This window comes from Condylura cristata, unplaced genomic scaffold (assembly GCF_000260355.1).
Source record: "Condylura cristata isolate star-nosed mole 26May11 unplaced genomic scaffold, ConCri1.0 scaffold00014, whole genome shotgun sequence".
NCBI lineage: Eukaryota > Metazoa > Chordata > Mammalia > Eulipotyphla > Talpidae > Condylura > Condylura cristata.
The window spans coordinates 32,458,663-32,484,825 of NW_004567115.1; the positions used below are offsets into that span (position 1 = coordinate 32,458,663).

Consider the following 26,163-nt stretch of genomic DNA (forward strand, 5'->3'; position numbering starts at 1 on the left):
CCATCTCAATTGTAACCCCCGCAGGTTTCCCATCACCAAGTCACCTCCCATGTGCCATCACCATAATTCCGTGCACTTCCCTCCCCACCCCCCATTTTTTATCCCATTCCCCACTCCACCCCCACAGAATGTCTCTGGTATATGGCTGTCCATTATTCTTGTTATTTTCTTGCCTGGTCCATTATACTCCTGCTGTGAATGAGACCATACGGTATTTTTCTTTCTCTTTCTGGCTTATCTCACTAAGCATGATCTTTTCCAGCTCCATCCAAGTTGCTGCAAAAGACATGTGTTTCTCTTTTTTGGTTGCTGAGTAATATTCCATTGTATATATGTACCACATCTTTTTTACCCAGTCATCTACTTTTGGGCATTTGGGCTGCTTCCATGTTTTTCCAATTGTAAATAAAGCAGCAATAAACATGGGGGTACAGGTATCTTTTTGAATCAGTGTTTTTGTGTCTTTTGGGTAGATACCTAGGAGTGGGATTGCTGGGTCTTATGGAAGCTCCATGTTAAGCAGTTTGAGGAACCTCCAAAGTTTTTCATAGTGGTTGTACTAGTTTGCATTCCCACCAGCAGTGCAGGAGAGTTCCTTTTTCTCCACATCCTCGCCAACATTTGTTGTTGCTAGTTGTTTGAAGATGTGCCATTCTCACTGGGGTGAGGTGGTATCTCATTGTGGTTTTAATTTGCATCTCCCTTACTATGAGTGATGTTGAACATTTTTTCATATGCTTGTTGGCCATCTGCATTTCCTCTTTGGAGAAGTGTCTTTTTATCTCTTTTGCCCATTTTTTGATGGGGTTGTTTATTTTTGTTGAGTTTCGTCAGTTCTCTGTATAATTTTGTGATCAGTCCTTTATCACTACTTTTGTGTGAGAAAATGTTTTTCCAATTAACGAGCTGTCTGTTTTTTGTAATGTCTCTTTTGCTGTACAGAAGCTCTTTGACTTGATGTAGTCCCATCTATTTATCCTTGCCTTCACTATTGTGGCGTTGGGTGCTCTGTCTTTAAATATGTCGTTGAAGTGTATGTCGTGTAGAGTTTGACCCATGTTTGCTTCCAGGTATTTTATGGTTTCTGTTCTTATGTCTAGGTCTTTAATCCACTTCGAGTTGATTTTTGTGACTGGAGTGAGACAGTGATCTAGTTTAATCCACTTCGAGTTGATTTTTGTGACTGGAGTGAGACAGTGATCTAGTTTCACTTTTTTTGCATGTAGCTTCCCAGTTTTCATTCAGGGCATATTTTAAAGTAACAAAGGCACAAAGGAACAAAAATAATCTTTCCCCTAATCTGTCCTTGCATAATAATAATTTCTTTTTAAATTGATATAAATTTGCATTACTAAGCAATTTACAGACAGAATTTTAAATATTGATGATATAAAGGTTTATCATAGGTGAAACAAAGGAATGATCTCTCTCAAAATGATCAAGTAATCATTTTTAAAGCACAAAGGGGCTTTTTAGAGTCTAGAGTCTTAAAAAATCTTTCTCCCTGGTTTCCTAAATTTTTTTTTGGTTATTTGAAAGGTATTTAGAGTAAATTTTCATCATTTTTTTTTTAGCTCAGGAGAAATATTAAAGAAAATGAAATTACAGCTAAATGGAAGATTTAGAACTCTCAAGAAACTCATACATACCACATGCATTCATATCATATAATGCAACAAAGTTTGGAAAGTTTGTTTATAATTTAAAATATTTTAAAATGATGCTTTTCAAGTATGCTTTCTGAGAAAACAAAGTGGACACAAAATTCTGTGATTATCAATTGCCACTGGTAGTGTTCCCAAGGATGAGGTTACCAGTAAATGCTTGTTTATTAGATTAAAAATGCAGACCCAGGCTAATATTTTAAAATCTGTCTGTCACCACCACTTACTAAATATGTGGGAGCAATTATGTACCTAATGACGTGAGGATAAACTAGTTTACCATCCAGAAATAGTCTACTCCAAAACTCAATGACACAACAAATCTTAAGTGTCATTCATTCAAAGCTCACTAGGTTTACAAGGCTCTCCAAGGCATCATAAGGATCCTTCAACTGGCTCAAGATTCCATGCTGCTTGAATCTTTTACTCTGTTCCTATTGCTACGGCCTTCATGCTATAATGCAGGAAAATAAATTATAAAGATGCTTAGAGAATCCAAGCATCAGTTCTCATAGACTTCTGCCTTTTATTTGACACCAATATTGATTAGGAAAAAAAAGAAAGTACGTAGAAAAAAATTAAGATGAAGTAAAACTATTTAAAAATCATATTATCTAATTTTAAAATTTGAAAGAGCCTATAAATAATCTAGTCAAGCTCCTTATGAATGTGCTCCTTATGAATGTGCAGACCCCTGGAGAAAGTATAAGAATTTTTACACAAGGTTATACAACCAAAATTATTCTATTCTAGAGTCAAATGCATCTCTCTACAACTCCCTGCTGGCTGCAATTCCACCACCAGCGTTTGCAAGAGTGCTGGACACTCTGGTCTCTTCCCTCCTATCTTAGTGCCTATAATGACAGGTGGCTAGAAATCCCTTTTCCAAATTTTTATTTATGGAGAACCCAGAGATCATAATGATAGAGGGAATGTTCTCAGGCTTTAAATAGTGCTGCAAAGCTTTTATTAGTTTCTGTTCATTGTATTTTAACAGCATGATATTGTATATGCAAATGAAAAATTCAAGGTTAAATACCTTATTAAAAATAATATGCTTCCCTAAGGTAGGAAAAAAATAAAGCCTGAGACAAGAGGCAGAATGGCATGTCCCAAAACATTGAAAATAATCAAATAATGTATGCTTGTTGTTTTTTGAAGCAATAGTATTTCAAAATAATTTTACCTCGGACCCTTCTTATACCATACTGTATGTTCTTGATGGTCTATTGCTATCAACAGAGAGAGATGGAATATGGATCTAGGTAGCTGTAGTACTGAACTAGGTAGCCATCACAGGTGGGTGATGTTTTTATTTATTCACCGAGTGAAGAGGAAATCAAACATACTGAGATTAGGAAAGTACCTACTGAATTTATAGAGGTATATCACTGAAATGATAATATGATTATTTTCCACTGGAAGAGATTCAGGTTTAAAATGTAGCTTCAGTTATTTCTAAAATGAATGGAATGATCACAGTTATTATCACTTCCATTATCTTAAAGGATTACCCATATCAACTGTCTCCTTTCCCTTCCCCTGCTTCCATTCGGACCCTGTGTTGGCACCGAGGAGGATGCCACCCTAAAGTATTCGGAAAATGCTGGCTCGGAACTTCTGCTGCCTGTTAACTTCTTTGCTAAGCCACTCATCTTGCAAAACTGACAATTCTTAAAATGAGATCAGAGACCTGGTCATTGTATACAACACTGTTTTTGAGCACAACGCTGTTTTTGAGCATAGTCCCCTTTTAGGTCCTTTAGTTTTATCTGACTTTATCAACAGGAAATACTAGACAGACATTCATTTATTTGATGGCACTGACAGAAAGTAGTTATATGCCTAATGCTAGAATGGTTCTTCCCTGAGTCTGCAAAATATTGTTCTGTATAATGCAGACCATAATGACATCTTTTTAAGTACAATACCTGTTTTTTGTTTGTTTGTTTGTTTGTTTGTTTTTAACAATGAAGCTGGCACAGCCCTTTGTAAAAAGGATTGATACTATCCTTTCGTCCAATGGATTATGAATCCGAGAAGTAGAGGTAGGAACAAAAGCAGCTCTCTAGAAAAGTAACTAAGACCTTGCAGAGATATTTGACATTCACATCAAGCCTCAGTAAGTATATGGGCTAGTTTTTGATGCTAAAACTAAAGGGAAAGGCTGTGCAATGACATTGCTTCTTGTTCAGACTGAGGAAAGCTGCAAAGATGTACATCATTTCCCTCTACACTGAACTCCCCTCCCTTTTGTTCCAGCTTCTCTCTTGCTGGGAGCTGACTCCTCCTTCCTGCAGTTGGGAGGATCACAGCTGATAGAGCACAGTGCATCCAAAGAGAGCAGTGTGCACTGCCTCTCTCTCTCTCTCTCTCTCTTCCTCTCATTCTCTGTTTCTCTCGCTTTGCCTGCAAAGCTGAAACCTACCTGACAATCTCTCCTTTTGAATCCAGCTCTGGAACCAAATGCATCATTTACTGCTCTGAAAAAGTGAATAGAGTTTGATTACCTCCAGGTACAAGCTTGTTTGCTTCAAAAGAAGAACCCAGGAATCCTTGTTTATCAATCTACCTGAGAAGCTTTTGCTTTTGTGCCCGAAACTTGACAGTTTCAGGAGGGAGTTTTTGGTTTGTTTTTAATTCGAATGTTGAAGTTTCATATCGATGTTTTAAATGCAACCTAATTTTTAAAAATGGGTTGAGTCGGATCTCACAGAGAAGTGCCTATTTTCTGCAAGATGGATGGGGTATCATCTGTCTACAGGGCAGCTTGGTAGGAGAAAATGGGATCTTATTTGCATACTTTATTTTGAGAATATTTACAGATTCATTGAAAGAAAAAATAAATATTGAGCAAGGACAATGTCTGTTCTTCCCAGTAATTTATCAACAAATGACTCTATCCTGTGGCAAGAAAATCACAATTCAACGGACCTTTTTAATCCTCCAGCAACTTTGAATACTTATCTTTTTTGCTTGACAGGCTTAATGATTTTTGCAGCCCTGGCAGGCAGCATTTTTTCACTAGTTTCCCTGCTGAGAATGCGGAACCGAACTGTTGTATCCCTGCTTGTGGCTTCCTGGTCTGGGGATGATCTCATGAGCGTCCTGTCTGTGACTATCTTCATGCTTTTGCAGTGGTCAGACCAGGTCCATGTCTACTTTCAGTCCCTGTGCTCCACTTCTGCCTTACTATATTTATGCCAGGGCCTCTCGAGTAACTTGAAGGCGACTCTCGTAGTCTCATACAACTTTTACACGATGCACAGGGTTGTGGGAAGCCGGACAGCCTCCAGAAGATCCGGCCAGGTACTCTCCGCAGCGCTCACCGTGTGGGCTGCTTGTCTGCTTCTGTCTGCGCTCCCGCTTTGTGGCTGGGGGACCTTCGTGCGCAAGCCCTGGGGCTGCCTGGTCGACTGCTCCAGCTCCTACGTGCTTCTCCTCTTTGCCGTGTACACTTCAGCCTTCGGAATCCTTGCCGGTCTCTCAGTCCCGCTTATTCACCAGTTGCTATGTTCCGAGGAGCCGAGACTCCACACCAACTACCAGGAAATTTCTCGCGGAGCTTCCACTCCCGGAACACCTTCAACTGCGGGGAGAGGGCTTTCCCTGTCTCCAGGTGATGCTCCGAGCTCCGCCCCGCGGTGCTCTGTGAGATGCTCCCCGAGCTCGGACCCAGGGTTTGGACCTATACTGCCCGCTTTAGCCGAGCGAGAGACAGGGAGTGGCGCTGTTGTTGCAGCCTGCGGGCGTGAGAACCCAAGGACCCTCTTTGGTACCAGAAGCCTTGCAGCGAGTCTAGCACAGAAGCGCTTCTCCTTCATCCTAGCGCTGACAAAAGTCATCCTTTGGCTGCCCATGATGGTAAAAGTGCAGTTACTCTCAGAGTGCGGGTGTGTGTGCCAGACCGTGTGCATGCGTGTTGGGACAAGAGTCCCTGGTTTGAGAGTCACCGGAGATGCATCGTTAACTGCGTCTGTACAATTCAGCCAGATAACTTTGGAAAGAGACTAAGCGGAGCATCCCCTGGTGACTCTCCAAACCAAGCAGCATCTTTGGGGTATGGTGGGTGGAGAAGGGGGCAGAGGGAGGGAAGTACTAAAAAGATTAAAGGATCTTTTCCCCCTTAGCATGTTAGGAGAGAAGAGGTGGAAAGGCAAGCAAGATAAATCAGAGGCAGAGAGAAGGGACAGAACAGGCTTCTTGTTCAGTCCAGTTGAGTGGTCAGGTGGTACTCTACTATGACAAGTAGGCCTGGGTAGAGGTGAGGGCCAAGGGATTTGTCAAGGGCCATTATTTTCTTGGGTACCATCAATACCTTGTGGTCTGTGTTTTGCTGTGGGAAACCTAGGTGATAAGCATGCGCAGAACTGGTACTCAAAATTTGACCTCCCCAGCCCCCACCTTCAAGTCTCAAAGTCCCATTTTCCTCCAGTTGCTCCCAGTAGTAATCCACCCAAGCCAAAGGCCCTGAAGCAAGGACCAGAGTTTCTGGCTCTCCAACAGGAAAGGCCCTGGAGAAGGGGCTGGGGCAAGAAGTTTTGGGAGGAGCTGGGGAAAGTGAGAAATGTGAGCTCGGGATAGATAGGTCTGAAGTTCTCTGCCTTTGCAGATCCACATGTTAGTACAGCACATGGTGGGACTTCAGAGTCTTCCCTTCGAGACATTCAGCTTTCTACTAACCCTGCTGGCCACGACTGTAACCCCGGTATTTGTTTTGTCCAAACACTGGACCCACTTGCCCTGTGGCTGCATCATCAACTGCAAGCAGAACGCCTACACAGTGGCATCTGATGGGGAAAAACGTAAGTCCTAGATGTTGCAACAGTTGGAAGCAATAACCACATAGTCAAAAAGTAATTTCTTGAGAAAGTTGCCTGACTAGAAGATGAAGAGTCCAAGGACAAATATAAATGATAAATAGGGGTTATTACATTTCTTAACATTGTGTTGGAGCAAGTTTTAAATAATGTAATTTAAAACAGTTATGTAAAGTGCTTGTACATCGGATAATTATTCCTTAGGCAAGAAAGGAAGAAACAATTCAATGCAAGGGGTCAATGAAACACCTTATATGTTTTAGCCAAAAAGGCTTTAAGCATATAGAAAATAAATGGCCCTCCTAAGTATACTTGTGAGAAAATGCACATGAAAGAGCTTAACTCTCAAGAGTTAAAATCTCCAGTTATAGTCAATTAATATTTTATGAAAGAGTAAGGAAAACATTTTTATTATTTGTGTTCTGACAGAGTTTTGAAAATCTTTCAGAATAAACAATACAAATGCCTGAAAAAGTTTCAAGATAATATGAAGTGTCTGCCTCTGCTTTTAGAAAACATACACATATACAACTACCCCTCAGTTTCAAGAAAGAAGAAAGGTAGCAAGGTTTTTCACATGGGTTGGTGTATGAAGCTAGTCATGCTATTTACTAAAAATAAAAAGAAAGAACATTCTATAGAACACATGTAGTGCAGGCATGGGCCAATTACAAAACTCACTACAGTCTGTTTCCTTCTTGAGAAGGAAAGTTGAGGAATGACCTAAATATTTTGACTGCCAAGAAAGAATGTCATTTTGCCATTCCAGAAAAAAGGTAGGATGCTTTATCATTAAATAAATTTAAAAATGCATTAGTGCATGCTGTTCCATAAATTGTCCTTTGCTACAAAAAAAGCAGGTATGTTATAACAGAAAATGAAAGTAAATAAAAATGATTTATCTGAGATTATTTGAGTGATATAAATATCAAAGTATATACACAAAAGTACATTTTGAAATCAACTTATAGCAGATTTATAAATATTAGTCATGAACTGTTATTTTTCAATTATTGATAACATTTAAATTTCAGTATGCCTAGATATTTTTTCAACCATCAAAAGATATTTTAGTGTTACAGATGCCATAAACTTCTATTGTTAGTAGATGCTAAATTCACCTCTATCTTTAAAATAAAATAATCATGGAATTTGTAATTAGTAATAAACTTTTGGAGCCACACATAACATGAAAGAATACATTTACAAGCCTGAAAGTTCAGACATTCTAGCGAATATTAGTATTGTGTCCCTAAATCAACTTGGTCTTATAGTAGTTAAGGTTGTAAGAGAGGTAAGAAGAATCTATGACAATAAAAAGTGTGATAGTGAAATAGTTTAGGGTGCCAATTTTAGGAAGTGAAGGACAGACTTATGGTGAATGGCCTGGGAAACATTCTGTCTTCGGTACAGCACAAGGTAGAAGAGCCTACAGAGGCTAGCTGGTTCAAAAATCACATTAATATCTGTTTGAAATTTTAAAAAGAATCAGAATAAGATCAGAATAATATTTCCTCTAAAATTGTCCTTACTTGTATTTATTCCAATAAAGGCATTGAAATGCAGTGGTTGATAAAAAGAGACATGGCTTCAAAAAAAGAAAAAAAAAAAACCGTGAGAAACATTAGTTTAAGATGTGTACAATTCAAATGATAGGCTACAATACTTCCATTCTCTATAACATTTTTGATGCTGTGACTCAAGTTCCACGTTTAAACTTTTTCCCCCTCACACCAAGCCCTTTTCATTCTTTGCTAGTGAACTTGCAAAGAAAGGAAAATATTTTTCCTAACTGTTCATTTTGCAAATGTAAATGTAATTCTACACATCAGCTGCACTGAATAGAAACTAAAAAGAATATAACCAGAAACTAAATGTCAATAAGGGAACTAATTTTCAGAAAAAAAATAATTATCTCTTGTTTCCAACAATCATTACTTAAAATAAAAGTCTTTTATTTTGAAAGATGATTTTAACAGAGGTATCTCATGTAATACACATAAGGTTTGGCTATGATTTTCAGACTTTTTAAGTTACATGTGATGATGTTTTGATTTTAATAGCTAAAATAGTTTATATAAAAATAAGGTTTTCAGCTTTTATCTTTAAACCAAATTCAGTAAGCTGGAGACATTACTCAGAAATTTATTTTTATAAGCTGATACAGTTTTTTCTGCCTATAGTTGTAATTAGTAAAATGTGATTAAGGCAAAAGACTAGTGCTACTTCATGCTTTATCCAGGGTTTTGTAGCACTGAAGTTTTGCTTTTCAGAACAAATAAAATATTGTATTTTTTTTCAATAAATGTTATGTAGTTTTCAAAAGATCCTGGGTTTCAAAAGATTTTTATAGTTTTTAAGTTTCTTTTAAGTTATTAGTCCATGAAATATATCTAGTTACACACACACACACACACACACACAAAGTTTTTTTAAAACATTAAATTGTTTTCTCAATGACATAAAATCAGGAATCAGGAATTCTCATGCCTTTGAGGCCTTCCTCCCATAAATAAATCATTCTTAAAGTTAACACTTCTCTTGAAATCATATTCTATTTGGCTAGAGTCACTAAATCTAGGGTAACCTAACACAAACTTTCCCTATCAGGCATAACTCCTATAGGTTGTTTCATTCACATACTCATTCAACAAATATTTATTAAAGAAATGGTCACTATATCACTTGCACTGTGCCTACTGTGCTTATTATGGAAAAGAAGTACATAATTCAGCGATAATGAGGTAAATTTGACTCAAAATGTGGTTTTATAACTTTCATATTATTTTTAAATAAATTTAATTATATACCCAAAATTTTAAATGTGGAAATTTTATACCAAAATTCAGGAAGTAGATTGTCTTAAGAAATCAAGAGTTGATAACATAGCTGTCATGCCTTTTGAAATAGTAGATAATGTCAAGCACCCTTCTTTAGAAAAAGGACTTTTTATATTGTAACATAGAATCTAGTATTTATTATTATTAATGTCCTCAACTGGCCTTGGTGGATATTTAATTTATTTTATCTTTTTTTATAACAAAACAAGATATAGTCTTTGTCCTCAAGGAACTTACAGATAATCAGTTGCTGATTCTGATACTAACACTGCTCTTCAAAACAGTTGTGATTATTAATTATACTATTTTTTTTCAAAGATTTATTTATTTATTCATACAGAACTGGGGTACAGGCCAGAGATGCGGAGGGTGAGAGGATTCACCAGAGACAGAGTGGGGAGCAGAACAGGCAGATCGACGAAGTACACTGCTGAGGGGAGCAGCGGGCGAGTCAGGAGGGGTCTGCCACGCCATGTGGTCACCTCCGGGGCAGGCGGGAATCGAACTCATGCGGAAGCGGCTTTAGATTCTCAGTGCTGTGCTTTAACCCGCTGCGCCACCAGGGAGGGCCTAATTATACTATTTTAAAATATTGTATAGCGGGTTTTTCCTTATAGTCAGTTTCTAGCCAGACACTGTTATCTCAATCACACAATTAGAACCTATTATGTCTATTATCTCAGTCAGGATTTACCTTTTGCATTAAGGAAAGTCATTAGCAAGAATTTTTTTCATAGTTAACATTTCATAATTATGTACTTACCCCAAAGTTAAAGATAATGTATCTGGGGTTTTCTGCTTCCATCAGCATTTCTCTCATGGTTCTGGTTAACAAGAAGTAATTTCATATAGAATAATTCCAATACTGGAATCAGTTGTTTACATTCTAATCTCTACCAGGAAGTACTTTTTAATTACTCTCAGTTTTTTGAACTGTAAAACAAGACCAATATGCTTTTATTATGTAGAGTATTGTTGATTTAAGTTACATAACCTATGTGTGTACTTTGGCCCTGGAAAGGTCTATTTCTTCAAGGGTTTGTGCACAAGTAGAAAATCAGTTCCTTGCAGGTCTGAGCCACTATATGCCTTCATCATCATCCTTATACTCTGTAAACTCTGCCTTTACATGCCTGCCTGTTCTTCCTTGTTTACACAGTCACCCTCATGGGTATCTATAAGGTCCATACAATTCTATTTTCTTCTCATCTACTCTGACTGCATCTTACATAGCATGACAAGGAGGCAAATTCTCCATGGACACATTCTATACACACCTTCAAAGCCACTATTCATTTTTGCTTTACATATTTCATAGTTACAATATTCAGCTAATAAAATATATAGACACAAATATTAATTGTATCATGTTATATGCTAATTGGGATTTTATGTCAGTTTTTATTTAATATCCCTGAATTGACAATTTGTTGATGGAAACCCATCAATAATTAAAACATCCTTCCATTTCCTTTGGTTTTCATACTGTTAAAGTAAGTTGAAGTTCTAATTTTATTATAGCAGACATTTTACTAGAAATGTAAGTGCAATTATGAATAAGAAGTGTGTAAATGTTAATTATGTTTCCACTTTTTCATTGTCTCTGAATAGAACTTATTTTTTATTTTTGGCTCAAACAATGAATGTTTCAACACAAATAATGAATTATTCCTATAAATCCATAAGGAAGTCACCTAAATGTGTGTTATAAAACAAATACATATCAGAGTAGAAAAAAAATTTCTGAAATGAGCCATGGATTGAAAGATGATAATTCAGACATTAAAATGTAATTTATCTATCATCCTGATAACTTTATTCTTAATAACTTTTTTTTAATTCTAGTGCTCAATGACATTCACAAACAAAATTTGTATCAATATCTGTCATATTCTCCTTTGTTATTTTAAGACCAGACACTAATATTTAGATGCCATCATATTTCACCTAATTTAAACCCTAAAATGTTTTTTGTGCTTTCCTGTTAAATCTGTTTTGTAATTAAGTAGGAGTTATAGACACGTTGTAAAATGCTTCTGTTCACAGAAATAGAAATCTATCACTTTTATTTACAATTTCCTTCAAATTCATATCAAAATGTACATGTTATGTAAATGTTTAAAAACTGCATTGCAGTACTGTCTAATTTTAAAGTATGCATTTATAAACATAAATATCAGGAATAGCATACATCAAAATATTTAAAGCAGTTTTGTCTACTGGTGGCATTGTCAGCTGAATAACTCAAATAATATGAAGTCGATACACTGAAAAAGCTAAAATAAGGCATTGCAGTTGAACTTTTTAATTTATAATTAATTTTTCATCACACATAACTGCTTTAAAGATGGAAAGGTTCTTGGCATTGTATGTATTTCAAATCCCTCATTGTGAAACTGAAAAACATTAGGCCCTGATTGGTAAGATGACTTGTTTGTGAAGCATCATTGTTTTGTATGATTGAAAGAAATAAATGAAGACAGCATTTAAACTATTATCAGTCAGATTGTATGCACTCTGATATTTTTAATAACTGTGTGCGTATATATATATATATATATATATATATAAGTATTGTTTATATTTACCTTCTTAATCAGGAATTTTGTTTGTTTGTTTTACTTAGCCAAGAGGAGAGGCTTTGAATTCAACCTATCATTCCAAAAAAGTTATGGAATTTATAAAATTAAACATGAAGATTATTTCAATGATGATGAGAATTCTACACCCTATCATGATCTCATGAACTATGAGTGCAAGATGACAAAAAAAACTCAGAGTGAAACTTGTAATATCTTCAATACCATTAAAGTGGAAATCAGCACCACACCTTCTCTGGACAGCTCCACATTAAAAGGCATCAACAAATGCACAAATACTGATATTACAGGAGCTAAACAGGATTTCCACTTTGAAAAGGGTGTTGATCCATTGCTTTCTGAAAATACAGGCAGTGATATTAACTATGAAGAAACCACCTTTTTGGAAGGACCAGAAAGAAGACTTTCACATGAGGCAAATCAGAAACCAGACATGTCAGACTGGGAGTGGTGTAGGAGTAAATCAGAAAGAACCCCCCGTCAGGTACAGTAAAAGTTGTTCTTCCTGTGAAACTAAAAGTGAGGCCAAATATTATAAGAATTAAAAAGTATCAGTTGCTTATTTCATTCAGTCAAGGTAATTTCACTTGCCTCAATTTTCATAATACTAATTTTAAGTTCAATGTGTCTTTTGAAGGACTTTTCATTTTGTTTAATTAACTATGTATTTTTCAAAATATATACATTTACAATTGTAGATTTATAAAGATGCTTTGAGAAAGGTAGAGCTACTATTTTAACCTCAAGTAATCAATTTAAATTCAGACTGACTTGTTACAAATTACTGAATGTGTAGGATTTATTTTTCTCTCTCACCCAAACAGCACTCCACAAGTCTCCAAGAAATGTTTTCTTTTTTACATAAAGACAATTATTTTTATAACTAGTAGTGAGAAGGGTAATCCTACTGCAACTATACTAGACAGCTTCCTACTAGTTCCTCCATTACTCAGCAGGGGGGGAAACAGATATAATCCAGGATATACTCAAATGAGAACTTTGGAAGCTCTGCTGAATGTACCATACCTTTAAGTATGTAAGAATGTTTTTATAAAACAGGAAGAATTAATCTAACCTTTCTTTTTTATTCCAGTCTGCTTAGAATGGTGAGGAATATTTTTATGAAATTTCCTCAAAATATGATCAGTTAATTCTTTCCTCTAAACTCTCATATCTGATGTTTAATGTTGCCCTTACTTTCCACACTATTGATTTATTAGGAAATGGAGTCTTTTCTGTAAGATTTAATAGAAGTCAAACTCCAGTCAAATTTCAGTCTCTGAAATTTGGAAATAGTTGGAAATTTCAGCATCTACTAGGATAATGCATTCATTGGCCAAAACTACGACCATGTAACACCTACTATGAATGTAAACAGATTAATCTGATATTTCCTTTATTCTCTGATTAATGTAAACTACTAGATTACTCTTACATATGATAATACAAGTATTTCTATCTATATCTATCTATCTATATAAAATGAAAAAATATAATTGTGCACATTACTTAACAATTAGGCATCCCAGGAAAATATCACAAAAGTATTTGTTATAAATTTAATAATACAAAGTATATTATTGAAAGAACAAGATACCTTAGCTAAGAGGGGTATCCTATTTACATTATTATCAGTTAGTTTTTGAATTATTGAAAATTCATGGTTTTCTTGTATTTAATATTAATATGAAAATTAGTATTTATGAAGTTTGTGTATTTGTGTGTGTTATGTAACCCAAAAATATACAACTACCTATGTTTTAATCTCCCATCCTATTCTAAAACATAAGCCTTAATAGGTTACAGTTATTGTGAATCTTATTCATGCACTTTCATCTGGTTTTTCATAAATGAATGTACATCTAGTATAGTATATTGTTTAGTTTTGCTTATTTTGAGTTTCTAAAGATAGCATCATACTGTACATTCCTGTGAGATTTTTTTTTCCCACTTGGCATGACTTAATTGACTGTCTTAAATGACTCTTTGTTTTCTTGTATTTCCTTGAAGAATATTGGAAATTACCATCTAAAATATCAATGAGCATCACAAGTAGCCACATTTAAGTCCTAGTTACAATTTGGAATGTATAATCAATCAACTACACCTACAAATATGAAAAAGGGTTAAAACTTTTATATATAAGTACAGTACCCTATGAGACTCATGAAGCACAACTTAAATCTTTAAATCAAAAAATATATACATGTATAGAAAACACACAACTTTTATGACTACATATATCTTTCAACTGCAAAGATTTGTTTGTTGAACAGTATTACTATCTTAATATCTGTGAAGAGAAAATAGCTCAGGAAACTGAATACTAGTTGTGAAAATATGCTTGGTGGTAAGGTAATACAATATTCAGGAAATCTAAAACTTTGTTTAAAGAATAGATGAAATTAAATGAAATTCTATCAAGAATTTTAAAAAAACATCTTTAAACCATAGGTTTAAGCTACTGGTATGATCTTCCTTTTACAACTAAATTACACTTAGGGTTGAAAGGTCTATGAGAACTTTTCCAGACCTAAGACAGATTTCAGCCCTTACTCAATTCAGCAGCAGATATTTCATGGGAGTAGATGGTGACTTACAAAGAAAGCCCTTTCTTTTTCACCCTTTTCTTCCCAATTTGAGCTTATGTTTTATTTTTCAGCTTTAGTGAAACATTAAACTGGGTTACACATTGCAGTTTACATTATGAAAACAATGTCTCTTGATTTTCTATGACTGTACTTTCAAATATTTATCAGCTCAATCTAATAGTACCACAGTGAATAATGTGTGTTCTTTGTTCTCAGGTTTTAAAGGAAAGCTGGTTAAATGTCATGTAGTGCATACATATTTAATTTGTACAATGGAAGCTTATATAATGTTAAGTGCATTTTTACTTTAATTTTACAAATAATAAACAAGATTCTAAATATATAAATATACATTCTTATACCAGGTCTACAGAAATCAGTTCCCCAGTTGGCTTCTATGTATTTTAGATTCTAATCATTAGCAGATGGATGATGGTTTAAAGGTCAGGACAAAAATTAATCCTTTACACTTAAATATAAAGTAAAATAAGGCTGGAAGGAAATCTTTCCCTAAAAAATGCATTTTTCTCTTTTCATTTTTAAAAACAAAGTACAAAAAAGTTAAATTGGTCAGACAAAGTTAGTGTTTCCTGTGACACTGTTTGTTATACTTAAGTTTGTTTTCTGAGTAATTTTTGACATGTTTAACTAAAGGGTCACAGGAAAAAGAAAAATTAACTTATTACCTTCTATGTGTAGCCTCTAGCTAGTCATCCTAACACAAGTGACTCTCTGGAGTATAGATGCTTTATTGTGTACTACATCCCTTTATTTGGAGTGGTATTACTCACTGTTTAGAGGCCTGAAAATTGTCACACTGCTTTCTTTTATATATTTGGGTATTAAAACAGTTATAACTTCTATTGTTTTATGATTACAAAAGGAACCTAGAATTATAGAAAGCTCAAAATTGCTGATAAGCAAAGAAAAAACACCCACTATCAATAATCCAAAGTTAACTTCTGTTTATATTTTAGCCTATAAAACTTTTCTATGTATCTAATTTTATTTTGACAAAAACAAGATAATCGTTCATGTACTATTTTGGAATCTGCTTTCCTCAATTTAAGAATATAATTTTTAAATGATTTAAATTGTTCAAATCCCTTGTGTGATTACCTAGTATAGAATGGCAATTTGGAGTGTGGCTGAAAACTTTTCCATGAATGTAAATTTGTTAACAAGTATTTTAAGTCTTTGAAGTTAAAGTTAATGGAATTTTATTGTAAACTAGTTTGAATTTTTCATAACACACTTTGTGATTCTCACAGCATGTATAACTTGCTGAAATGAAGTAAAATCAAACTGTTCATCTTTCACAAACTCAAGGATTAGCATTGTATCAAATTGAAGCTTGTGTGGACTACTTTAACTCAACTTTTAAGCTAGAATTCTACTAATGTTCTCAAAAAACATTCTCACTCCTTAAAAAGACCTAAAAGGCTACTTATTAAAACTGTCCAGCAATGCTTACATCTCTCTACAGTCTCTCATTGGGTAATTATCCCTTACTTTAAATCAAGTAGCTAGAAATTCACTACATTTTTAAAATGTACCACTGTGAACTAATTTTTAATTCACAAAAAGGTTTTAAAAGCATTAGAGTCCTCTAATGTATCTTTCATCTGACTTCCACTAATGTTAACATATTACACAACAATGATGCAATTAGCAGGAAATTAATAACTAATTTAGTTTTTATTTCAATTTTGCCAGTTGTCCTGCTGATGTGTTCTTTCAGGCTCAGGACTAATTCCTGATACTATATTGCATTTGTTGATTCTCCATCATATATAGCAGTTTCTCAGTCTTCCTTTGTTTTACATATTTTTGACATTCTGAAGGCTCTGTTTTACATATTTTTGACATTCTGAAGGCTCCTGAACTGTTTGTTTTGTTTTTGGAATACCCTTCAATTTGTAATTGCTTTATGTTTTCTATTGATTAAACTGAGGTTATGCATTTTGGCAAGGCTTACATGGAAGTAATGTTTGCCCTTCCCAGTGCTGTCTAACCTCAGATACATGATGATGATACATCTAAAATACTGACATAAACTTTCATCACTTCATAAAAATGATGTCTACCAGATTTCTCTGTAAAAATACTACTTTCCTCTTGCAATTTATAAGTATCTGTGGTGAGACATCTTCACACTATATAAATATTGTTTTGTATCACCTTTTTATCCACTACTTTTAGCATTAATTGCTGAATCTTGCATACGATTGCCATGTAAAGATTTCCTATTTTTAACATTTCTTTTATATTTATTATTTAAATTCTCCTTTAAGGAAAAGCTATCTTTTCTCCTCCATTCACCTTTTTTATAGCTGTATAATAATTCATGATATGGATACAATAGTTAATGCCACCATTATTTATATGGGTCATTAAGTTGTTTCTAATATTTTGACATTAGGAACCATATTACAATGAATAATATGCATATATATTTTCACATTTTGGAGGTATATCTTCAAGATAAACTCCTAGAACTAGTATTTAATAGTCAAAAGATAAATTTTTTATTGGAATTGCCTTTATTAATGGTAGATTATCATACACTTCAGTTTTTGCCAATCTGATAAAAGGGAAATATTTCATGTTATTTGAAGTCAAATAAAATAAAATCACAGAAGACGTTTTCATTTGCTTTGAGAGATAGCAAATTTAGTTGAGGTTATCATTTCAGTAGTGTGACTAAAACACACATATATACATATTTAGTTCTCAGGTAATGACACAATTAGAGATATGAGTTTACAGAAACTTGGAAAATTCAGACATAAGAAATAGAGTGCAGTGGAAAACTAGAGTAAGAAAAACTAAAGAACTTTCTTGAAATTCTGATAAACAGAAAAAATCAAAAGTAACACTGGATTCCAGATTAGTACTTTTTTCACAAATTATAGTTGCTAAGAGTACACAAAGTTTGGAATGTTGATATTACTCAGCAATTTACAGCTAATTTTCTGTATTTTATTTTATAAATGAGAAAAACTATATTTAAAAGTACTTTAAATGTAAAATAATAGAATTACTGGAATATTCCAAATAAGTTATTGACTAAAACATAATTTTCCAAAACAAGCTAGAAGAACGGTAGTATATTTTAAAATGCATTTTATTAAAAAACTGTATGATTCACACATCGGTATTCTTTTCTATAACTTAGCGTAGGAAAAATTTTTTTTTTTATTTTTAAAACCTCGGCACCTGAGGTAAGTGGTGAAAATCAGTGTTCTTTACAAAAATAATGCTTAGACTTACTTTCCTCATTGTTTGTCTTATCCTTTGCTTGTTTTTCTTGAGTACTACCATCAAGCTAGATAGGACGTGGCCTTTTTAATAACAGAAAACAGCCTCGGTGAAACGAGTTAAATGTTTCCAGGTTGTTCTTTCTTCTCAGCACAGATTTTTCAGCACTCTCAAGAATGCCATAGCTTGCCTGATTTGATGATAATAACTTACTTTTTAATAAGAAACCTGGTTCTTTAGATGTGGTCTCATTTATTTTCCACCATTCCCATGAAGAAAGAGAAGGGGCACTTTTTTCAATGTTTAATATACCAGAGGCAAGAAAAGTTCAGGAACTTACCATATTTCGTTTTACTATAAAATTTCTACTCAAAAGTTGTAAGCATAGGTATTATTTATATGTATTCAGATATATATTCTAAAATTTAACATACAGTATATAAGCAAAATCCTAAGATTCTCTGGGAGATTTAAAAGGAAAAAAAGAGAAAAATATACTCCAATTCTTCTTCCCAAAAAGAAAAAGTGAATTTATCCCAGATGAGTACAAAAGAAACACATAGATTTTAAAAAATATTTTTTTAAATATTGACTCCTATTGAGACATTTCCAGCTTTGCTAATTAAAAATATCTTTGCAAGGAAAATGTATCAATTAATTTTCTTAGCTCAGTTCTTAATGTTGGTTCCACAAGGACTATACCTGCAGTGACTATTCCTTTTCTTTCCATAATCCTGTATTTTCTTCAGCCACCTTTCACATGGATTTCTTACCCATATGAAGTTCCTCTAAGTAAAGCATTAGGTAGAGTCTATCAGTAAGAAGTGATATCTCCTTCAAGGTTATTGAATATTGCCCTAAAGAACTGGTTTACACTACAAGGGCTTCCTGTGGAATCAGGGAGATGAATTCAAGCCCTACCACACAACACTTAAGTACAAATAGCTCTTTATTATGAAGATTATAAGTTCATGGGACACTTTACCATTATCCTCCCTTGAGATTAGAACTTAATCTTTTTGGTGGGAACTTATCTAGATCAACCGTACTATTGCAAAAAAAAAAAAAAAAAAAAGATATTCTTAGGACTACATAAGGATATCTATTATAGATCTTTGCAGATATGTCAACTGTAATTTTGGGTCTCAATTGAGAGTCAAGGACTTCCAAGCTGGCACTTTCTGATTCTGGTCCACAACTATACTTTTGACCCTTCATTCCTTCAACCGTTGAAGGGCAATAAAAATACTTCACAAGGCATTGAGGCAAAACAAGTTAAAATTGTGAGCCATCTGTCAAATATTAGATAGTTTTGTTCATTAAATATGTATTTATTCATGTGTTCATTCAACTAATATTTGTTATGAAATGTTAGTCATTCCCTTATTTGCATTAAAGAGTCAGAAAGTTATAGAAATTCATGAGTTACTGCACTGGAGATGCATTAGAGATATTTGGATTCATGTCTGCCCTTCAAGCAGTTCCTAAGAATAGAGTTCTTATATGTAGACTTAATGGTAAATAAATAAAAAAGTGCTCCCTCCCCTTTAACACATGGATGTTAGACAACTTAGTCTAACAAACTGGTCTAAGATATACTCATGTAGTCCCAAGAATGCCTGTCTATATTTGCTTGCAATAGTATGATTAATCTAGATAAGTTCCCACCAAAAAGATTAAGGTCTAATCTCAAGGGAGGATAATGGTAAAGTGTCCTATGAACTCATAATCTCTATAAGAAAGACCTATTTGTACTTAACCTGTTGTGTGGTAAGCTTGAACTTCTGCCTAATGTATCAGACTCCAAAATCCATTTTTATCTCTTTAATCATCCTACTCACTGATGTCTACAGCTGTGAGATGACCTGGAATAATTCACATGCAGGACAATGATTGTTTTATCAAGATTTACTGAAAGTTTGTACCCAAGAGTATTATATCTATGGTAAGAATTTCTCTTTTGAGTTCTTAGAATATACATCCAATATGGAGATTACCAGTGCTTACTCTGAAAGTTCCATCTTATAGGGCCTTTCAGGATTGGGGATAATAAACAGGTAGACTATCCTTCAAACTCATCCTTGCCCTGTCCTGTAGTCAACAACTTTCAACTTTCTTTTCAGAAACTTCTTTACCAAAACATCTAAACATCAAATTCACAGAGCAGCCTGATACATGACATAAGCTAGATATCGCTACACACTCATATTAGTTAAGAAGCACATTTATATGCTTTCTGAAATAATTTCACAAAACATAAGCATTTGTACAGTCACACTCATTAAAAAATAGGGCCCTCCCTGGTGGCGCAACGGGTTAAAGCACCACAGTATGAAGCTCTCCAAAGCCACTGCAACAAGAGTTCCATCCCCCTTCGAATTCTGACCAGCCTGCTGCTACCCTCAGCAGTGTACTTTGTCAATCTGCCTGTTCTGCTCTCCACTCTGTCTCTGGTGAATCCTCTCACCCACCATACCTCTGGCCTGTACCCCAGGTCTGTAAGCATAAATAAATAAATCTTTAAAATATATATATATATATATATATATATATATATATATTCTTTTATAAAATATACACATTTAAGGATGTCCCTGAGGAGGAAATCTCTAAAAATCTCTAATAGTAGCTAAGGGGAGAAAAAGTGAAGAGCCAGTGATTACTCACACATCACCCTCTTCTGCTTAGTAGAAGCACTAATAACTACTTTAATAATATTCTAAAGTAAAATGGAGCACTTGTCCTGCAGATGGAATTCCAAACACAGATCCTAAATTAGTTCTACCCCAACACAGAATATTGATAATTACACATGAAGAAACATAAATCCCAGAATTATGGATGCCTTCCTTGCTGTTGGGCAGAATTTAGACTCTAGCTTTGGCTCTTAGACTGACTGTGTGACACTGAACAAACTCTGCCTTACATCTGAAAATGATGCATTTGAGAAAAATGAAAAGCTTGGAAACAGGTTAACTTCAGGTTTTCTCCTTTCCTAAAACATTATGTTCTATAAGTGTAGTGTCCAAATTTCAAAAAGCTTCTTTCTCCAGAGTATTAAAGTATTCCCTATTCCAGTTATGTACACCCAACTTTTAGTCTCCATGGCAACTCTGTAATTGCTTAGCTGATAATTTGTTTTTTTTTTTTTATATTGACTCTGAGCTATGTACCATGAGGCAGTATTGAGGCAAACAGACTTTGACACTGAATGATTGTATTTGTGTGTGTTTGAGATGTTCTTAGTTGCTTTGCATAATTACAAAATTTGAAAGTATTTCCACTTGAGAAAAGGCTAGACCTTTGCTTTCCTAGTAACAAAAATTTGTAACTTAGCTTCTTTTAAGTTTAATTTCCTGGAATAAAAATATCACCAGAGGCTTCAGGAAACTGTATAGAGCTTTTTAAACTTCAAAATTTCCTAACCCTCCTTTGAACTTTCAATTCTCCGTTCAGTACTCTGCTTGCAGAGAAGATGGTTTCAATCTGGTATTTTTTATGGAAATGTCTTTCCTCCTCAAGGTCAAGGTATGATTGTGGCTCCTCTGTATCTTAAATACATGTCCATGGGATGTGGAAGTCTGAATACTAGGAAATTTACCATACAAAACATAAGTCATAACTTTATTATGAGAGGCGATAAATGACAAGAGTTACTAAGGGTCCATGTATAAAACTACACCAAGTCAACAAGTATTTTTTAGCTTACTGTAGTGTGCCCAATACTGTGCCAAGACTGAAGCAAAATAAGAATTGAGAAAACTACTTTCTTTCAAAGAAGAGAATCCTACTCAAATTGCTTCCTACATTAGGACCACCTTGTAAATCAAAGCGCTAACCTGGCAGTGTGTAGGCTGAAAAGCTTCTCAGTTCTGTGCCCATTTCCTGAGCTTCCAACTTCCTGTCTTCCTCAGTTGTCCCACAGCTGGGTCAAGTAATTTCATCTCTTACAGATCCAGCCTTACTATTTAAGTCATTTGAATTTTAAGTAGCTTTAAATAAGTAGCATTAGTCCCAGCTCAATTCATCAGGTTTATTATTGTGTCCTCTTTCTGCGTAGGCTGGACTCAGATATTGGGCACAGGCATGTGTCTTGGATTGGCCTTACTATGATTTAAACTAGTCATTTTCTATCCTTTCCAGATCTCAAAACTCCAATTTCAGCCTGAATCCTATCACTCCAATTCCAGCTAAAGCAGAAGAGAAATTTACCAAAAATCAATTTCCTACAGAAGCAATTTCCTAAATGAGAAATTCACTGAATCCAATAATACCAGTATTAACAATAATCTGTTTTAAAATAGTCTTTTTAAATACACTAGATGAATTTAGTTTTTTCTTACTGAGAATATATTCAAGAACATGTTTTCTTTGAATATGATTAACAATATATTTCCTTGAATATATTAAATGTGAATGTTCTTATGAGCCTGGTCTTCATATACAGATTCATAAGAAGGCAATGATTCCTATGACTTTCAGGACTTTTAAACAAAGCATTATTTAAATTCAGCTAGAGTAAAAAAAAAAAAAAGAATATATTCAAGAGAACTATTTCTCAATATAACTTCTTATCAATTGGTAAATTTGCTCAAATGCTCATTGAAAAATTTAATCTTTAATAAATTGGATTTATGCAAAGTAATTTTCGCAAACTAATCTAGAGTCATCTGGAGGTTGTGTCAAATCTCCTATACTTAAGCCAGCCTTCCTGGCTTTCTGAACATTTTTTACACCACCAACACAGCCTGAGCTTTATTACACCTGGTCCCTAGTGTTGATGGGAGAATGCCATTCTCTGAATCTCTAGGAACTTATCTAATGAGTGACATGCCACTCAAATGCAGTAATATAGTGTTGAGATTTAATTCTCCTATTACTGCTTTTTGCTCAGTCCCACTAAGATCTCAAAATACAACAAACATCTGTCCTATACTTCTTTCAAGCACCCAACTTTTAAGTGTTGTCTGGTCTCTTATAATAACATCAGCAGACCTTGAAAATTCATAGGGAAATATATTAACTCAGTATGTTAATTTTTTCTTTCCTAGGTTCTTAGCAGAATTCTTACTTTTGCATTTGATAGAGGTTGTTGGGAAGTAGAATAGGCAATTTTAGTATCTATTACTTTCATTTGGGTAAAAAAAATACTTCCTTTTTCTTCTTTGTAAAGACAAATGCATATGCTTAAGAAATTCATGTTACAAGGTAAGCATGTCTTTTTTTAAAAAAATTGTACATAACAACAAATTCAATTCTGAGTGGTATTACCTAACATCTGGCTTGCCTGCTCTTGCATAAATGAACTTCAAATACTACCTGTGCTTCTCTCATTAGATATTAGCAAGTTATGTTATTTTCATGATATACATCTTATAGCAGTTTCTTAGCCAACTCACCACCAAATATAATTTTATGTTAAATATCTTAAAGCAGTTGGACATTTCTGGTTTGGTTGTGGAATATTTCAAAGCAATTATTAGTTACAAGGAGAATAAATCCTAAATATTAGGAGAAGAACAGAACTGAATTCATTTCTATATATAGTAATTCAAACAGTAAAACTTTCCATTGGCAGTAAAGAACAATGTAGGCTGAAAGAGCTCAGTTTTTCAAATAAAAACCTTGCAGCAATTACTAATCCACAACATTTGTACTAATCTGAAGAGCAAGTATATGTTGATATCAATTTTTCAGATTATTTTCCATTATATCGTGGCTACATGATAGGAACACACAAGTTCACATAAGTGGCAAAGGTGTTGAGGTACTGTGACTACACCTCTGATGTTCCACGGGTACCTTCCCCCAGGGGCACTAACTTGTTCCTAGTATATTTTAACCTGGAAATTTGTCTCATTTGCACCAGTTATGATCTCATACTTAGCTACCTTTTTGAGGTTTTATTAAAAGTAAGGTTTTATTAAAAGTAGTGTTTCTTAAACTTAAAATTTTAATGTATAAAACTAAACTTTAAACATTTTTAATGATGTTCATTCTCCACCTAGACTAAATTTCTGAGCACGATACTCTTGTATTTATATTTTTAAAAAGTTTTCCTGAAGAGATTCTGATGATTATCGAGATTTGGAATCACTGATTTAGAACATACTAACTGCCAGACTCAAAAATCAAAATAACTGTAGGAGTTTGTCTTCAGCTTTTATAACCCCTGAGGCTTGTTCATAGACTCTAATGTTCCTGCTTTTAAAATGCCATATCTGACTTTGACTTAACAATAAAGACAGTGGGCTTCAGTATGCTGAGGATTTATTTGTGTATAGACTTTTCAGCAGGTGGTTAAGCAAATCAGTTTTTCTTAAAACACTCTATGTGAATAATCTAACCTTTAAATGCTCTTTTGGAATTGGATATCATCCATTTGGGTATAATTTGTGTAGGCACAACACTTTGACCTAGAGATAATTTGTATTAAGCTATTATTTCATAATATTAAATATGAAATGTATGCATTTCTAGGTAAAGGACAGAATTTGATTTGGGGATGTATTTCAAGGCTATTTGTAGAATAAAAGCATCTATTTGCAAAAACACCAGATGAAGGAATGAACCCTATTTTTCTCAGTTATAGCAGGATCCACATGATTCTCACTGGTATAAATGTTCATTTTTATGTTAAAGAGCAGTCGTCTCTACATTTAAATTAAGTTAATGGAAAAAGAGTAAACAGTTGTTTCAAGACAACCAGAAAATAAATTTGTCATGGCTCTTAGACACAACTGGTATTAGCAAAGACAGGTTTTTAGATAATAAAATCTTACATTATGAGTTATCTCAAGCAGGACAAATATTTCCATTCTGTGAGAGCAGCACAATGCTCATGTTTGCTCCTTTAAACTGAACTGAGCACGGCATGTTGAAACTTTGAGGTGAGAGAATTACAGCACAGCAATTAAGTTAAAAAAGCGTTATAATGATCTCCTAATTATTTTTCACTTAAGGGAGAGTTTATGAGACCTGAGATGAAATAATATTTTTTCTATAAACCACATAAACAAGTAGTTGTATGTAACAATAATGGAGGAACAGTTTCCCCACATAAAGGACAGTTCTCCTACTTAATTTTGTTCCCTGTTGTGTTAAATAACTGTGACAAAAGAAGAGAAGTTGGGGAGACTGGCATCAGTTCAAATAGTAGAAAAACCTTTTCATTAAATATTATTTTGTAATTAATTATTTGTTTCTGCAATATAATATAAAGCATGCAGTGAACTGACTGGAAGCAGATTTCAGAATAAAAGTTCATTTCCATGAGAAATTGCATACTTCTGATACTTGCAAACTTAGTCCCTCCCCCCAAACTTTATCAAAGGTGTTAGTGAGTAAGAGCTAGCTAATGTAAACTGTGTACCAGGACAAAAACATTCATATGAATTTACCGTGTATGCCTAATCCTTGCATTTTCTAGAAATAAGGCAGGGGGTGGGAGAGTAGTATATAGGTTTTGGTATACTAAACTGATGAACAGAAAATACACTTGTACTAAGATTTATCACTGTGGTTAAATCTTGCATTATTTAAATGTTAAGAACACTACAATAACAGCACTTGAAAGAACAGCGTTGCAGGACTTATACTACCTAATTTCAAAGCTTATATCCACAGTAATCAAGACAATGTGGCCCCAATATAAACACAGGCAAAGCTAGTAGCAGCCCTTCTGCCTGCCTGTGACTATCCAGGCCTGCCTTTTAGTAAGCCTGTCTCTTTTGGGGCTACTCTTTCTGCCCACTAGTCTCTGGGCAGACACTCCCTTTTTATAATAAACCTGCTCCTTTGAATATTTTTTAAAAAGAGAGAGATTGAGACAAATTAAACAGAATTGAGAGCCCAGAAAAATCTTTACAGTCACATATAATTGATTTTTGAAAAAGAAGGCAAACATTTAATTGTATAAACTTTTCAACAAATGTTGCAGCTAATTTGGTTTCAGTATTCAAAAAATAAAATAAGACAAGTTTAGACCCTTACTGTATATTATACACAAAAAGTTAACTCAAACTACATCAAATATGTAAGTGCAGGAACCAAAACTACAAATTTGCAGAAAAAAGAGGAAAATTCTTTATGACCTTAGGTTAGGGAAAGAATCCTTGGATACGATATCAAAAATGAAATCATAAAATAGTAATCAATGGCAATAACATTAATTTATAAAATAAAATAAATTAGTAACTTTTATATTTCAAGACACCATTAATAGATGCATAAATAAGCTACAAACTGGGAGAAAATACTTGCAGATCATGTGTAAGTCAATAATTTGTATCCATAATATTTTTATTATTTTTTAAAAACATTTATTTATTTGTGTATAGAGAACTGCAGGGGAGGTGAGAGGATTCACCAGAGACAGAGTGGGGAGC

The 26,163-nt window shown here is 34.1% G+C and overlaps 1 protein-coding gene across 1 annotated transcript in view; it reads left to right on the forward strand.

The window, feature by feature from the left end:
* Positions 1-3,985: 3,985 nt before the first annotated feature.
* Positions 3,986-26,163, forward strand: part of GPR149 (G protein-coupled receptor 149) — a 45,920-nt gene continuing 23,742 nt past the window's right edge. The window contains exons 1-3 of the mRNA XM_004682484.2: positions 3,986-5,528; positions 6,277-6,469; positions 11,951-12,408. Coding sequence (XP_004682541.1) covers positions 4,527-5,528; positions 6,277-6,469; positions 11,951-12,408 — 1,653 coding nt within the window. The 5' untranslated portion in view covers positions 3,986-4,526. The remainder of the gene's footprint in view (positions 5,529-6,276; positions 6,470-11,950; positions 12,409-26,163) is intronic.